This window comes from Schistocerca americana, chromosome 9 (genome assembly GCF_021461395.2).
Source record: "Schistocerca americana isolate TAMUIC-IGC-003095 chromosome 9, iqSchAmer2.1, whole genome shotgun sequence".
NCBI classification, from domain to species: domain Eukaryota; kingdom Metazoa; phylum Arthropoda; class Insecta; order Orthoptera; family Acrididae; genus Schistocerca; species Schistocerca americana.
The window spans coordinates 9,817,414-9,833,283 of record NC_060127.1 but is presented as its reverse complement, the minus strand read 5'-3'; the positions used below and the strand labels follow the sequence as shown (position 1 = coordinate 9,833,283).

General features: G+C 42.2%; 1 protein-coding gene across 3 annotated transcripts in view; it reads right to left on the bottom strand.

Annotated features, from left to right (window-relative positions):
* Positions 1 to 15,870, bottom strand: part of LOC124550908 — a 78,717-nt gene that overhangs the window by 8,266 nt on the left and 54,581 nt on the right. For all 3 annotated transcript variants that reach the window (XM_047125697.1, XM_047125698.1, XM_047125699.1), the window contains 3 exons: positions 9,042 to 9,206; positions 7,245 to 7,406; positions 2,479 to 2,705 (listed from right to left, as the gene is read on the bottom strand). In XM_047125697.1, coding sequence (XP_046981653.1) covers positions 2,479 to 2,705; positions 7,245 to 7,406; positions 9,042 to 9,206 — 554 coding nt within the window. The remainder of the gene's footprint in view (positions 1 to 2,478; positions 2,706 to 7,244; positions 7,407 to 9,041; positions 9,207 to 15,870) is intronic.

The following is a 15,870-nucleotide window of genomic DNA, read 5'->3' as shown; positions in this document are numbered from 1 at the left end:
CCATCCAAAAAGTTGACCTTCATATCTCTGAAATGACCCCACCTAACAACCCCTGTTGTCCTATGCAACTTTTGTCCCATAAACTTTACAGCTCCTATCATACTTTCCGAGTTATTCTTGGTGGTAATAGTTAGTGACTCACCCTGTTTACTCATCCATCCTTACACAACTCCTGCTCCCAATCCCATCTCTCATGGCTCATACACCTGTAACAGACCTGAATGCAAGACGTGTTCCACACATCCTCTCACCAGCACCTACTCCAGTCCGGTCACTAACATTACCTATCACATCAAAGGCAGTGCTACCTGTGGAACCAGTCATGTGATCTAGAAACTAAGCTGCAACTATGATGCTGCATTCTACATGGAAAGGACAACTGACAAGCTGTCTACCTGCATGAATGGCCACTGACCAACTGTGGCAAGAAACAAATGAACCACCCCACTGCCAAGCACGGTGTCCAGTGTAACATTCTTCATTCCAATGACTGCTTCAGAGCCTATGCCATCTGGATTCTTCCCCCCAACACCAGCTTTTCTGAATTGCAGTTGTGTGTGTGAGTGCATGTGTACGAGAGCAAGACAGAGATAGAGATATCTTCAATGAAGGCTAACTTTCTGCAACTCAGCATCTCTAGTATATGGTAAGTAGCAACTATCCTTTTTGTAATATTCTTACCTTGCACCCCTGATTTTTCACTAATGAATTTTACGAAAGATTCTTATTGTACATCTCATGTTGACACAATACTCTTGCAAAGCTAAGTTATTTACTAAACCCAACTGCATTCACGAATAGCAGCCAATCAACCTGATGCCCTTAGTAGTTTTAATGTTTCCTTTGGTTAATCTCATTGTGCTAAAAATACTGAAAGAGAGGTGCACGATTAGTTTTTAGGATTTTTCTGACTACACCCAGATGTTCAAAAACTTTACTGTAGGCACAGCATATTTGGGGATTGTGGTTAGTAGGTAACATGACAATACTCCCTTTCGTAGGCAACTAGTTAATATCAAAGCCCTGCAAGAGCGTTATACACCAACATGAGACGCACAATGAAGAATTTGTGTTTGACAACGCATCTTTGCTGCATGCTTTCTTACTCTGATGGAGTCTAATGGCATTTTAGCTTTAAATTATGTATTTCTACAAGGAAATACACAGTATGTTTCCCAATTCATGTTACACACTTCTAGATCGGACTTAATAGATCAACTTTGACATAGAAACATGTCTGGAAACAACATCAAACAGTGCTACAGAGTGTCAAAGTTGTAGGCACTGGAACCTGTAAATGAATGTATATGCAGGGATATTGTGCGACGTTACAAACTTTCTAGGATGATGGAGAATAACAACTTTATCAGCTTGAGGTAAAGGTTGCTGAGTAAAGTTATATGCAAAACAGGTTCTGATACCTCTGACAGTGGAATACATGTACTGTTGTAGCTAAGATTGTATAGCAGGCAACTTTCAGAAGTGGTAGTACAGACCAAAACAAGAAAACTAAACATGGGCTCTAAAATGCATAACCAAGGAGCTAAGAGCATTTTTTCAACAGAGGAGATGTGTTTCATGGTAGTGAAGGTTAACAAGTGCTTACAGCTCCTCAGGTATACTTTTTAGAGCCTGTGTTTACTAGACTTTTTTTCCTCATTTTGGTTCATACTGCCAACTCTGAAAGTTGCCTAGCTTAGCAAGAATACTACCAGTACATGTATTACACATGATTCATCATGGAATCATCCTACACACACACACACACACACACACACACACACACACACACACACGTGCCAGCACATATAACTCGTGCTCTGTAGTGTTGTTGCATGACATTTCTTGAAATGGGATCCTACGTGAAACTATGTACCACATCCCCTCTACAACCTCTAGAAGTGTGTAACATGAATTGTTAAATACACTGTATACAGATTTGCATATCTGTCAATATAAAACAACTATTTGTGTTTCCTTGTTTTATAGATCTTGATAATCAGATAATGCAATCCCACAACAGGTTGTGTCCAATACGTTACACATTTTCAACAGCTGGTGTGTAATATTCTCAGTACCGCCAGCTGTTTTGTTTCTCATTAACACGAGTCTTAAATGGCCAAGCAGTTCTAGGCACTTCAGTCCGGAACTGCCCTGCTGCTAAGGTTGCAGGACCAAATCCTGCCTCGGGCATGGATGTGTGTGATGCCCTTAGGTTAGTTAAGTTTAAGTAGTTTTAAGTCTATGGGACTGATGACCTCAGATGTTAAGTCCCATACTGCTTAGAGACATTTCAACCATTTCACTTCTTGACACTTCAGGAAACTCACCAAAGTATGTCATAATCGTAAAGTGTCTGTATTGACTGAAGGTCTGTAACATCCAACTGAGGCTGTTCCTTTTACAACTGATACAAAGAACAAATGTGTATGAAGGACACACACACACACACACACACACACACACACACACACACACCTGTTCACCATTGCGTCACACTGCTGGGGCGTCCACTGTCCCCTCTTGATGGCCGCCATGCACTGGGCGACCAGAGATTTGAAGCACTGCTTGCGCGTCGCGTTGTGCGGCGGGTTGTCCCAGAGTGGCGTCGCCCTCACGTATGCCCACGCCAGGCACACGTAGTCCACAACCGCCTCCCAGTGGCAGCTCTCCACCAGCTGCCGGCCTTGCTCCAAGACAAATTTCTGCAAAAAAAACAAAAAAAAAAAACAGTTCATTGTGACACTCTTGTGCCTATCAGATTTGTCTTAGCCTTAGAAATGCAGATTCTAATTAAAAAGAAATTGGTATAGTGACGTTACAAAGACACTAGAGAATATACTTCTGGTGCAATGTTTAAAAAAGTGGAGGGTAGCTAATTTTAAATCTATGAAAAGCAGTCCAATGGTAAGGTTAGGAACTTCAGAGCGAAAGCCACGCACACACAGTGAGATCGTCTTACAACATGTCAGTGAAGGATGCTTAGCTACGGTTAGGGCTTTCATACCTACTGTGTGATGGGCAGTTTCGTGGTATGTATCACGCAAGTCTAAGACTTCTACAAAAACTTTCCTGAACATAATTTTTCAGTTACAATTATGTCAATTTTTTGACCTACATATATGAGTGAGCAACTTTTTTCCGTAGCAAAAACAATGAAATCTGCCCACAGAAAATCACTGACAAACAGATTAAAAATGAAACGATAGTGACAATATTACAATTCGAATAGCTTTAGGTGGCTAGAAGTTGCTGACGGCTAGGCCGCTGGCGAGCTGTCTGATGGGGCACACGTTCGCCAGCTAGCAGCTCCACATGGTACTTCACTGCAGGAAAACACCTCTGTATGAGTGCTGACAACCCACCATCTGTCAGAGTAGCAAAGGCAGACGAGTGTGATGTCAAGAGCCGCACGACAACCAAAAATGACTAAGTAGTGGAAGATTGTCACCAGAATCCAGCAGTTAGTTCTCTTGAAGTGAATCACTGCAGAGACAGTTTAAATGTCAATGGTTTGTTTTATAGTTTTGTGGGCTAATACCCAGAATGATTTTATTCAAATTGACTCTCCCTATTTGCACTGCATGCACATAAATAATGTTTGGTATAAAATCAGAGATGCTCAACATTTCTCTATAATATATTTATAAGTACACATTGCAACACTTATTAAATGGGGAAGTGTACCAAATTAAAAAGATCTGACTATGGTGAATTAACATACATTAAGAAATTACACAAAATTTTGATATTCACAGATATGAATAGACTTGTGGCAGTGTGGATTAGAGACTGGTGGCTGGCTTTCATCTTAACTGTGCAGATCTATACAGAAGGGTCATTTGGATCACTCCATCTGGTAACAGATTCCCTGAACTTCATAGGTGGGAACTTGTCAACATATCCCTTCTTTCGAACCAATCTTCTGTACTTTACCTCCAGTAAATTCTCCACTGAATACTGTAACATTGTTTTGTTTTATTTATTCACTTTTTACTACCCTGATCCCAAAACTTGTTTCATATTTTTAATTGCGCTATTCATTTCATTTCATCTGTACGCCTTCATCATAGTATTATATTAAAGGTTGTCAATTCTACTAAATACTTAGTGATTACAAACAACGAACTGGAACCATCACAGAAGGAAAGAGAAAGATTGTGTTTTATTGGCAGAACACTTAGCAGATGCAAGAAGCCTATGAAAGAGATTGCCTTTATTACACTTTTCTTCTGAAGTACTACTGCGCAGTACTGTGTCCTTACCAGACAGGACACACATCCGTCAAAAATGTTCAAAGAAGGGCAGCTCGTTTTGTATAATAGCTAAATAGTGGAAGTCAGTCACGGATACAATAAGACAGTTGGGGTGACAATCACTAAAAGTAAACTCACATTGTGGCGAGATCTTTTCACAAAATTTCAATCACCAACTTTCTCCACTGAACGCGTAAGTATTTTATTGGCTCTCACCTGCAGAAAGTGGAATGTCCTCCGTGTTAAAATAATAGAAATCTGAGCTCACATAGGAAGATTTAAGTGTTCATTTTTCCCACGTGCCATTCCAGAATGTGACAGCTGACAGATATTCAAAGTGGTTCTGTGAACACACTGCCAGGCACTTTCTAAGTAGACCCATCATTTCTGGACTGAAGACAGTACAGATCTTACCATCATATACTATCTTTGGCCTCCTATGTTCCAAACTACTCTCCTCCTCCTCCCCCCCCCCTGCCCCCCCCCCCCCCACGTCCTTACAGTAGTTTGGACGTGTCTCAATGTGGGTACACATGGAACATGCTTGTACAAAAAAAGTGTGGTTAAAGAAAAATTATTATTCATATCTTGACTATCAGTGGTAGATACGCTATGGAAACTATCACAGTACTACTGTTTTTCTCCTCTTTTCTCCATATAATACTGTAGTCTGACTGCCCCTATGTTACAGTGCAACCTTTGTACTGAATGTAATTTAACAGGACGAAACAAACTCAAATCACTGAGTCAGAACTAACAAATGTTTTCACAAGCCTCCATATTCTCGGTACATGTGCTGAACAGTGCACACACTTTAACAATTGCATGAACTCGGGTAATCCAAATCTGATCAAGCGTCAAGCTTCTTGTACGGTCCTAATGCTTGCACAAATTTGGCCTACACATATTCTAGCATGCTCGTGCAAACACATTCGGACGTACGTGCTTGTCAAGCTTGCAGTCACATGTGTAGCCACCTTTAACCTGGACTCGGGAACTGAAAGTTGGGTACTTTCTCTCTTTTGAATATGTGTACACAATACTGGAATTTGACCTCATTAAGGTAAGAACTGAACATCTATTCTTTGGTACATAACCAGTGTACTGAGATTCACAGTGATGGCCTTTTACTGTTTTTCTTACTTCATCACACTGAAGGAAACAAAAGGCAAGAATTAGAGAAGGAACGCACTAAACATGTACTGTAACCTCGAGATGAAATGTGGCCTTAAATTTTACTGACGAGATACACACGGCAAAGAAAACCTCGCCGAAAGTAGCGGTACAGCTTACATGCAAAACGCATATATTTGTAGGTTTCGAGTAAAATGCTGCTACCATACTGTAAACTAACAACTGAGCACGACCAAAACTTCTCGATCAGCAAAGAAGCTAATGCTGCAGCCGACACGTATGCGAAAAATATCGAGAACACCTGTCAGTTGTAAGCTCGTCTCCAAGATATTTTGTAGGCTACTGCTTTTCATGATCCACGGTCTGATGATATTAGTGTGGCCACCACCTGTGCTCGAAGGCAATGTGCAATAGCCACTCACAGACAGTAGGTAGCACTAGCAGTGGAGGGTACAAAGCAAATTGGGGTTTCATGGAAAACAGTGCAGTTATGATCATAATGTGGAAACAGACCGATTTACCCGACATCCAAAAGGGCTCGGTTATTGGCTTTTGGGTCAAGGTCGAAAGCATTTCTGAAACCGCTGGCTGCGAACTGCCGCTGCTGTGGTTTAAGTATACCGTCTGTGGCAAAATGGCATTATCCAAAAATGGCACCGAGACATCTGTGGTGCACCACGAGCCACAGATGAACGATGTCTGCCAAGGTGTGTACGGGCAAATGTCGATCAGCTGACCACCCAGATGAGACGAGGGGCCGCCAACAGTGTCCAGACAACCTTTCAGTGAATATTGCTGCGTACGGGCCTCCACAGCAGACCCCTAGTTCACACATCCTTACCAACTGCTGTTCATCGGTGGTGAAGGCCGGAATTTCAACAACCGTACCGCAAATAGACGTTCACCGAGTGGAGACGGGTGGGCTTTTCAGGTGAATCACATTTTATGCTCCTTTGGACAGATGGTTGCAGCACGTATGATGTAAAATATCTGAAAGCAAACACCTCGCAACAATCGTCACGAGGGTCCAGGCCACAGCGCATTCCCTGGGCTTTCTCATTCTGGACGGTACAACGAATCCACACAAAAACGCATCTACCATCATCAGGCTCTAAACAACAAAATTACCAATAATGAAAAAATCAATTATTGATGAAGTTATTTATGAAATTATCCCATTAAAAAATTACCAACAAGTATTACATAAAATAAAAACTGTAGATACATGAGAGCATATTTGTCTTTAAATAACAGTATCTAAGTTTAAGTCTGAAAACAAGGCACACAGATATTCCTCGAGATTCTGATTTGATTGTGATTTCAGTATAGACAAGTTGGCAATGTGTTGTCACTGGTTGGTCATTAAGGCAGCATCACAATTACTGTGGCAGGAGACCTATTTTTCACAAGCAATTTTACCTTGGCAGATTTTCTGCTTTTAAGTAGTACATCGAAGGAGATATCTTGGCACTGAATTTCAGTAGGGTCAGCTAAAAATTAATCCTCTTCAATTTTCAGGGTAAAATCTAAGTGAAGGATTATGATGTGATGGGGACAAATGAAGGGATCTGCAACACTAAGAAGTATACCACCATCATCGCCAACACCACATGGCCACACCATCACGTGACACATTTGTAACTTGTTTACTTGGGTGTAAAGATAAATAGAAAAAATTATAAATGAATCAAACAAATGTAGTCCACTGAGCACCACATTGCTTAATAATGTGGATTCTGATACCTAACTGCATCACTGCATCACAATTTACAACTTTTGAGTTGTTTCATATTTCTATTTAACCATTTTAAAGTGTGCAGAGCTACTTAGTGCAGAAAATTGACGGATACAAACCTTGAAGGCAGCAAGATGTACAGCTGCCCTGCTGTAAGCAGGTGAATCAGTCTTTGATGTGAGGCGAGAGGTCGGCAGTGATTTGAATATGTTTTTCTTCAAATACGACAATTGCTCTTCAAGGGGTCGCAGATCAGGACCTGGCATAATATCCCTGACTTCCTGAAAAACCATTTGTATTTATAAACACAAACACACACACACACACACACACACACACACACACACACACACACACACACACACACAATCTTATTAGTAAAAGCTAAAATGTTAAAAATGTAATTGTTAAATAAGACTAATAGGAACATTAAAAGCTCTTTGGTGCCCAGCTGGATGACAGCATTAATATACTATGGTGTTTATACAACTGTCAGTCATTATCTGGATGTTATGGGAATCCAAGAGCTTTTCCTTAGTAATACATACTGGGAAAGTCTACATTTACACATAATTACACCTTTTCACAAGTACTTGTGTGTTGAAAGAGCCAGCCTTTCCTGAGCCAATTATAAACCTATGTCTCACTACTTTAGGGGACTACTTTAGGGCACAAACACAGACATGCTGGCAACAAAGGACACGAACACTTTCTTAGGAACACCAACACACAGCTGAACTCCCACCGCTCATTGAATATGGCTGAACATATTGCACTGGTTTCAATTCTTGGCACTTTTACCATGGTGCACTTCATGAAGAGAAATGACTGAAAACTTTTGAACTGTGACAGCAGCCATGAAATGCGCAACACGCCTATTTTTTGCAAGAATTTTGCGAGGGTACTGAATTTAACTCGAGTTGTTTCTCATGAATCCTATATGTACCAAGTTTTCTGTACCTGTAAATGACGAACCATGTATGTAATTGCTACTGTCATGAAGTATGAGGTTTAAATAAAATTTTAAAACGCAAGACATTGTATCAGTGCAAATATTTGTATTTTTCCCTTGAGGCACTCCTTGAGCAACATACAGCAACTGGACTTTGCCAACAGATCTCTTACAAGATCACCAGATGCAGCAAGGAGCTACGAATGTTCCGTGTACTGCTCTAGTATGGAGGGGATGTTCTGCTCAGAATCTTACAAGGAAAGCTACAAATTAACAATGGATAACATTGCTGTCAAGAGCTTTGTATAATTTGAGTTAGTGAGAATTAAGTCTCTAGTCAAAATGCATGTCTGTAGTTTGTTACATAATAAAGCTTCATTATTTTATGAACAATTGGAAAGTCATTTCACGAGCAGTGATTGGAGACCGATTATTACATAATACGTAAAAAGTAAACCCATATAAACATTTTTATGGTTTTGCCACCCAAAATGCTTTCAGTAATTCTCAGGAAAGACAGTGGTCAAGAGCAGTAGCAAGTGACCACCCACCAAGCAGCAACGTCTCATTTGCACCACCTAAGACAACACCGTCATGATACCCGTGCAGAACGTGTACAGCCCATTAATAAATTGTGTAATGTGATTGACTGATGTCATACTTTGACAGCTCACCTCAATAAGTCTGGCATGTGCCTATGTGAAATATCACGCATCATAGTAAATGATAACTGACTGCCCTCCCAAAATGTCAGTAAGTCCATGCTGCGTCTACTGAGAGTTCTTATAACATGAAAATGAAAACTGAATTCAGAAAATCATAAAATTTGAGGGTATAAGCTGCCCAGAACTTACCTTCAGGAAGTGTTGCTGCCAGCAGATCCAAAAAACCATATGTATCAATTAACATTAAACATTAACATATGTATCACTAAAAAATAAAGAAATGAATACTCAGTGCTTACATCTTCCAGGTTCGGGTGTCTGTCGATGAGTGACTGTACCATGCCGATGAGCTGCTCTTGAGACAGTCCTTTCAGCCCCAGCTGTATAGGGCCGTTGTATGTCACAGTCGGTTTCTCGACACGGCCCTTCTTCACACCAGGTGACCCCTTCAGTGACGGTGACAGCTGATGGAATTGAAAACATTATCTTAAAAATTAAATTGTGTCAAAAATTAAATCCTTTATCTTGTCATGTTTATCTGGCAGTGACTAAAAATTGTAGTAAAATTTGAGAAAATTGTCTTCCTGCACGCACGCACGCACGCGAAAAAAATTTTGCATCATCCCAGTTCCCAGAACTTCTGAAGACAGACACTGACTGTGGATACTGTTATCACAGACACCGTCGCTTTGACTGTTCAGATGTCATTAAATCTACCCAAAGATGTGAACAACCATGCACAAGCAGTGTCTATTAGACGGAGGGGGCCTGACAGCCGATCAGTTTCAGTCATTCCACCAAGAAGGAAGTACATGACTCTTGTTGTTTCTAGTTCAACCATGCCTAGATAGTCAATACTGCAGTTCGATCACATCTCCATTGTTACCTTGTGCCAGAAAGGAATCTCAAGAAAGTGTCCAGGCATCTCTTAAGTGAACCGAAGCGGCAATGTTTAGACATGGAGGAGATACAGAGAGACAGGAACTGACAATGACCTGCCGCACTCAGGCTGCCCGAGGGATACTACTGCAGTGGATGATAGCTACCTACGGATTATGGTTCAGAGGAACGCTGACAGCAAATGCCACCATGTTGAATAAGGCACTTCATGCAGTCACAGGATGTCGTGTTACGGCTCAAACTGTGTGCTATAGGCTGAATGATGTGCAACTTCACTCCCAACGCCAATAGCAATATCCACCTTTGCAACCACGACACAATGCAGTGCAGTAAAGATGGGCCCAACAAATGCCAAATGGACCACTCACTCAGGATTGGCATCTCTCTTCACCGATGAGTGTCGCATACGCCTTCAACCAGACAATCGTTAGACGTGTTTCGAGGCAACCGAGTCAGGCTGAATGCCTTAGACACACAGTCCAGTGAGTGCAGCAAGGTGGAGGTTCTCTGCTGTTTTGGGGTGGCATTATGTGGGGCCGATGTACACCACTGGGGGTCATGGAAGGTGCCATAACGGCTGTACAATACATGAATGCCATCCTCAAACTGATAGTGCAACCATATCGGCAGCATATTGGTGTGCATTTGTCTTCACGGACGACAATTCTCACCCCATTGTGCACATTTTGTGAATGACTTCCTTCAGGATAACGACGTCACTCGACTAGAGTGGCCACCATGTTCTCCAGACATGAATCTTATCAAACACGCCTGGGATAGATTGAAAAGGGCTGTTTATGGACGACGTGACCCCCTCAACCACTTTGAGGGATCCACACCGAATCGCCGTTCAGGAGTGGGACAATATGAACCAACAGTGCCTTGATGAACTTGCGGATAGTATGCCACGATGAATACAGGCATGCATCAATGCAAGAGGACATGCTACTGGGTATTAGAGGTACCGGAGTGTACAGCAATCTGGACCACCACCTTTGAAGGTCTGGCTGTATGGTGGTACAACATGCAAAGTGTGGTTTTCATAAGCAATAAAAAGGGTGGGAATGATGTTTATGTTGACCTGTATTCCAGTTTTCTGTACACGTTCCGGAACTCTCGGAACTGAGGTGATGCAAAACTTTTTCATGTGTTTATTTTGCGCTAGAGAGGGCAATTCACAGACTGCTTTGCTTTCTTTGATTTTCTCCACACTTGCACAATTTGAAGCTCAGCACACCACATCATCAGTTTCCTAATGCAGTATGAGGCAATTGTCAAACTGTAAAAAACTGCCTTTGACTAAAACTGACTGTTAGCAAATTTCGAAGTACTGTTAATTACAAAATATTTATAACACATTAGAGTGTTTATCTGTAGCTGAACAGAGCATGAAAGTGTTAATCTTCAGGCTCCAGGTTTGTATCTCATTAGTAGCAACCTTTGTTAGTTTTATTTAAATCCTGCACTTAATAGAAACCCTAATTAAGAAATACTTATTCATAATGTTAATAAAAATAACACCCTTTTAGTTCTAATTACTAACTACAAGAAAGTTCCAGTATTCACAAAACTTGAAATTTCGTGCAAATGTGTCAAATAGAAAATGAAATACTGTTTTTTTTTTTACTTCTAGAGAGCAAACACTATTATTCATGCATATGTTTTCTATTTAATAATAATTTCACACATGTATCAAATTTTAATTTTTGAATGCACTCGGTTATTAAATTTTTTAGTGAGGTTTCAATTCTGACAGTCATTGTCAGGCACTGTGGGATGTTTAAACCCTCTCTGCAACATTACTTTGTGACAGGCTGAAACATAGTTCGAATCTGTCCGAAACCAAACACGTGGAATTACAAATCTACCTACTGCTTCTCAGCACATGCCTTGTAGCTAACACAGTAACAGCTAACACAGAAACATGCACTACATAAACCACAGTACTATAATTGTGTAGCCAACATGGTGGATAGATTGAAAAGGCAATAAAATGATGAAGATGTAAACATACCATACCATAATGAGATTTTCACTCTGCAGCGGAGTGTGTGCTGATATGAAACTTCCTGGCAGATTAAAACTGTGTGCCCGACCAAGACTCGAACTCGGGACCTTCTGTAAAGTTTGGAAGGTAGGAGACGAGATACTGGCAGAAGTAAAGCTGTGAGGACCGGGCGCGAGTCGTGCTTCGGTAGCTCAGATGGTAGAGCACTTGCCCGCGAAAGGCAAAGGTCCCGAGTTCGAGTCTCAGTCGGGCACACAGTTTTAATCTGCCAGGAAGTTTCATACCATACCATATTTGTATATTTACATTGTCATTTTACTGCCTTTGTAATGCACAGTTGTACTTCGGTGCATAAGGCAGATGTTTTCACTTTCATGTTAGCTGTTTGGTGTTATTGCATTAGCTATGAAGCATGCCTTTTTAAGTGCCATTTTGAAATAAAAGTAAAGCAAGTAGACTTTTACTAGCAATTTTATTTTTACATTAAAGACTGTGCTTTAATCTACGTTCTACGTATTTCTCACCAACAACACTTCCTTGGGGAACGCCGGATTATTATTTTTGTTTTACTCAATGACTTACTGACTGACCTTTCTGATAGGAAATCATGAATCCAGTCACACAAATGAGGTGATATTCCATAGGCACACAGTTTGGTTGGAAGACTGCTTGTGAGGAATGGTGTCTAAAGCCTTCTGGAAATCTAAAAATATGTAATCAATTTGACATCCCCTGTCAATAGCACTCATAACTTCGTGAGTGTGAAGAGCTAGTTGTGTTTCACAAGAACAATATTTTATGAATCCGTGTCAACTATGTGTCAATAAATCTCTCTTCGAGGTACTTTATAATGTTCGAATATAGTATATGTTCCAAAACCCCACTGCAAATCAACATTAGTGATATGGGCCTGTAATTCAACAGATTACTCCTACTTCCTTTTTTGGGTATTGGTGCGACTTGAGCAATTTTCCAGTCTTTAGGTACGGATCTTTCTGTGAGCGAGCAGTTGTATATAATTGCTAAATATGGAGCTGTTTTATCAGCATACTCTGAAAGGAGCCCGACTCGTATTCAATCTGGACCGGAAGCCTTGTTTTTATTAAGGTATTTTAGGTGCTTTGCGACACTGAGGACATCTACACTCCTGGAAATTGAAATAAGAACACCGTGAATTCATTGTCCCAGGAAGGGGAAACTTTATTGACACATTCCTGGGGTCAGATACATCACATGATCACACCGACAGAACCACAGGCACATAGACACAGGCAACAGAGCATGCACAATGTCGGCACTAGTACAGTGTATATCCACCTTTCGCAGCAATGCAGGCTGCTATTCTCCCATGGAGACGATCGTAGAGATGCTGGATGTAGTCCTGTGGAACGGCTTGCCATGCCATTTCCACCTGGCGCCTCAGTTGGACCAGCGTTCGTGCTGGACGTGCAGACCGCGTGAGACGACGCTTCATCCAGTCCCAAACATGCTCAATGGGGGACAGATCCGGAGATCTTGCTGGCCAGGGTAGTTGACTTACACCTTCTAGAGCACGTTGGGTGGCACGGGATACATGCGGACGTGCATTGTCCTGTTGGAACAGCAAGTTCCCTTGCCGGTATAGAAATGGTAGAACGATGAGTTCAATGACGGTTTGGATGTATCGTGCACTATTCAGTGTCCCCTCGACGATCACCAGTGGTGTACGGCCAGTGTAGGAGATCGCTCCCCACACCATAATGCCGGGTGTTGGCCCTGTGTGCCTCGGTCGTATGCAGTCCTGATTGTGGCGCTCACCTGCACGGCGCCAAACACGCATACGACCATCATTGGCACCAAGGCAGAAGCTACTCTCATCGCTGAAGACGACACGTCTCCATTCATCCAACCATTCACGCCTGTCGCGACACCACTGGAGGCGGGCTGCACGATGTTGGGGCGTGAGCGGAAGACGGCCTAACGGTGTGCGGGACCGTAGCCCAGCTTCATGGAGACGGTTGCGAATGGTCCTCGCCGATACCCCAGGAGCAACAGTGTCCCTAATTTGCTGGGAAACGGCGGTGCGGTCCCCTACGGCACTGCGTAGGATCCTACGGTCTAAGCGTGCATCCGTGCGTCGCTGCGGTCCGGTCCCAGGTCGACGGGCACGTGCACCTTCCCCGGACCACTGGCAACAACATCGATGTACTGTGGAGACCTCACGCCCCACGTGCTGAGCAATTCGGCGGTATGTCCACCCGGCCTCCCGCATGCCCACTATACGCCCTCGCTCAAAGTCCGTCAACTGCACATACGGTTCACGTCCACGCTGTCGCGGCATGCTACCAGTGTTAAAGACTGCGATGGAGCTCCGTATGCCACGGCAAACTGGCTGACACTGACGGCGGCGGTGCACAAATGCTGCGCAGCTAGCGCCATTCGACGGCCAACACCGCGGTTCCTGGTGTGTCCGCTGTGCCGTGCGTGTGATCATTGCTTGTACAGCCCTCTCGCAGTGTCCGGAGCAAGTATGGTGGGTCTGACACACTGGTGTCAATGTGTTCTTTTTTCCATTTCCAGGAGTGTATGATCCTCATATTGACAGTTCTTGATTGGAATTCAGGAATATTTACCACTTCTTCTTTGGTGAAAGTGATTCAGAAAATCGTGTTTAATGACTCTGCTTTAGTGGCACTGTCATCAGTGACTTCACAGTTGTTATCGCGCAGTGAAGGTATTGACTGCGTCTTGCCACTGGTGTGCTTTATGTATGACCAGAAGCTCTCTAGGTTTTCTGCCAGATTTCTAGACAGTTTTGTTGTGGAAATTATTGAAAGCGCCTCGCACTGAAGTAGCACTGTATTTCGAACATTTGCTAAACTTTGCCAATCTTGGGGATTTTACAATCTTTTAAATTTGGCAGGCTTTTTACGCTGCTTCTGCAACAGCGATCTGACCCATTTTGTGTACCATGGGGTATCAGTACCATGACTTATTAATTTATGTGGTATATATTTCAATTGCTGTCTATTCTCTCTCTTTGAAATCATTCCACAACTTTTCTACACTTACATGATCAGATCGGTAGGAGTGCAGACTGTCTCTTAAAAAGGCATTAAGACTATTTATATCAGCTTTTTCTAAATAGATGTAGTTTGTGTTTCTTTTTGATGGTTGTAGGAGTTCCAGTATTCAGCTTAGCAGCTACTGCCTTGTGGTCGCTAATCCCTGTATTCATCACGATACTCACTATTTATCCAGGATTATTTGTTGCTAAGAGGTCAAGTACGCTTTCACAACCATTTATGCTTCGAGTAGGCTCGTGAACTAATTGTTAAAATAATTTTTTTAGAAAGCATTCAGTACAATTTCGGTTGATGTTTTATGCCTGCCACTGGCTTTAAATGTATAATTTTCCAGCATATCGAGGGTAGATTAAAGTCACCACTGACTACAATTGTGTGACTGGGGTACCCACTTGAAATGAGACTCAAGTTTTCTTTGAACTGTTCAGCAACTATATCTTCTGAGTTGGGGGTCGGTACAATGACCCACTTAGTAGATTAGTCCAATTGTCAAGTATAACCTCTACCCATACTATTTCGCAAGAACTATCTACTTCAATTTCACTACAAGGCAAACTACTTCTGATAGCAATAAATACTCCACCACCAATTGTATTTAATCCATCCTTTCTGAACACAGATTGTCAGAAAAAATTTCTGCTGTGCTTATTTCCAGCTTAAGCCAGCTTTCTGTACCTGTAACTATTTGAGCTTCAGTGCTTTCTATTAGGGCTTGGAGTTCTGGTTCTTTCCCAACACAGCAATGACAATTTACAACTACATTACCCATCATTTCTACAATTATCTTACTGTGTTTTACCTGCCTCCATTTAGACGGACACCCTGTCTGTGGTTCCCCGAGGCCCTCTAACCAAAAAAAACTGCCCAGTCCCTTCCACACAGCCTCGCTACCCATGTAGCCACTTCCTGTGTGTAGTGGACTCCTGACTTAAGTGGAACCCGGAAATCCACCACCCGATGGCGCAAGTCAAGGAATCTGCAGCCTACATGGTTGCAGAACCGCCTGAGCCTCTGTTCAGACCCTCCACTTGGTTCTGCACCAAAGGACCACAGTCAGTTCTATCGACAATACTGCAGATGGTGAGCTCTGCCTTAATCTCACAAGCAAGACTGGCAGTCTCTACCATTTCTCTAGCCACCCAAAACCAGAGAGAA